The sequence below is a fragment of the Octodon degus genome, unplaced genomic scaffold (genome assembly GCF_000260255.1).
Source record: "Octodon degus isolate 3935 unplaced genomic scaffold, OctDeg1.0 scaffold00004, whole genome shotgun sequence".
NCBI classification, from domain to species: Eukaryota; Metazoa; Chordata; class Mammalia; order Rodentia; family Octodontidae; genus Octodon; species Octodon degus.
In genome coordinates this window covers 29,120,936-29,122,441 of record NW_004524580.1, presented here as the reverse complement: position 1 = coordinate 29,122,441, position 1,506 = coordinate 29,120,936, and the positions used below count along the sequence as shown (strand labels likewise).

The 1,506-nt window shown below is 44.9% G+C and overlaps 1 protein-coding gene across 5 annotated transcripts in view; it reads right to left on the bottom strand.

The window, feature by feature from the left end:
- Nucleotides 1–349: 349 nt before the first annotated feature.
- The window catches only part of Nr1h4 (nuclear receptor subfamily 1 group H member 4), an 86,144-nt gene continuing 84,987 nt past the window's right edge, over nt 350–1,506 (bottom strand). For all 5 annotated transcript variants that reach the window (XM_004623832.2, XM_023716741.1, XM_004623833.2 and 2 more), the window contains one exon: nt 350–944. In XM_004623832.2, the coding sequence (XP_004623889.1) occupies nt 706–944 (239 nt within the window). In that variant the 3' untranslated portion in view covers nt 350–705. The remainder of the gene's footprint in view (nt 945–1,506) is intronic.

Here is a 1,506-nt window from a genome sequence, read left to right as displayed (position 1 = left end):
CGTGTCCCTGCAGTTCTCTGCTCGCGCTCCACTTATAGGTGCTGCCCTGAGGCCCCAACTAAGGAGCCAGGGCTTGCTCGGGGGAATGGCTTGTGTGAAAGTTATTAACTTCCGTACATGCTATTCTCTTTGAATTTCAAAGCAAATGGAATGATCACAGGGCTATTACGAATGAATGAATGTTATATGTACCGTGACCTCTCTAGGGACGAGAAAAGTGCCGTTTTTCTCCTGTTTATCTTTGTGTAATCATCCTCACCGCCCCCCCAGGCCTAATAGGATGTCTTTCATCACTTAAAGAAATATTTGTCAAATCTGATCCCCAAAGAAAAGCCTGCTGCCATTAGGCTCAGTGTATCACCAAAACTGAACACAACTCTTTTAATAAAATATACGCAGTGCGGCAAAATGAAGAGCATAATGAGATTTTCCCCAGGTCTGACTGCTAGAATTGAAGCAACAATCAACTTCGTCAGACAGACAGGGCCTGCCACTTCGCATGTAGGATTCCCTGGAGCCTTGGAAAACAAAATGTAGAGAAAGTAATTCTGTCTACTCCCGTATTTACAATTGTAGAAGTTTTATAATTGCTACATCAATTTCATCAGCATTCTTGAGCGACACCAGGTACAAATGAAAAAGCAAAGTCTCGCATCAAGTTCATATTACGAGGGGCCCACGGAGCTCGGCCTCCTCCGCGGCCCCTCACTGTACGTCCCAGATCTCACACAGGAGCGGGGTGAACTTGTGGTCGCTCACTCGCCACGACATCAGCATCTCGGCGTGGTGGTGGTTGAAGGTCCGCAGCTCCGTGAGGCGCCCCAGCAGACAGGCGAAATGCTGAGGGTTCTCCGGCTGGTGGATCTTGCACAACTTCTGGAGCACGTCCAGCAGCGGTTCCTGAAGCTTCTCCACCGCCTCTCGGTCCTTTATGTATTGTCTGTCTGTTTCGTGATTTTAAATGAGGCAACAAAAAAGGCGGAAAGGCATTAACTCGGCATAATTGTGGCAATGTTGGCTTTTTGAACTGATGTTTACAAATGTACACTTAAAATACACGAATTGTGTTCAACTCAATGAATTAATATGCGCACACATATATATGCATTACAAGAGTGGTTTTCCAATATAATTTCAATGTCTTGCAAAAAGACCTTTGAAGAAACACAAACTTTTTAAAAAAGACATAGCGTGCTCTCTATTTTGTTATAAAATACATTCATGTCTACCACTTAGGAAAGCCTTCCCCATCCACTAATAAAAACATTCTTCCCCTGCCCTTCTTTCCTAATTTTCTAATCATTATATCTTGGAGCATTTGGCATTGCTTGATTTTTTTTTTCATTTATTATCTCCCCACCCTACTAGGGTATGAGCTCCACGCAAGCTGCGTGCTGTGTCATTCCAATGTTTGGACCAGGGGCCGGGGAGATGGCTCAGTGGAATAAGTGCTTCCTTTGCAAGCGCAAGGGGCTGAGTGCAATCCCTGGTTCCGCCAAAAAAGAG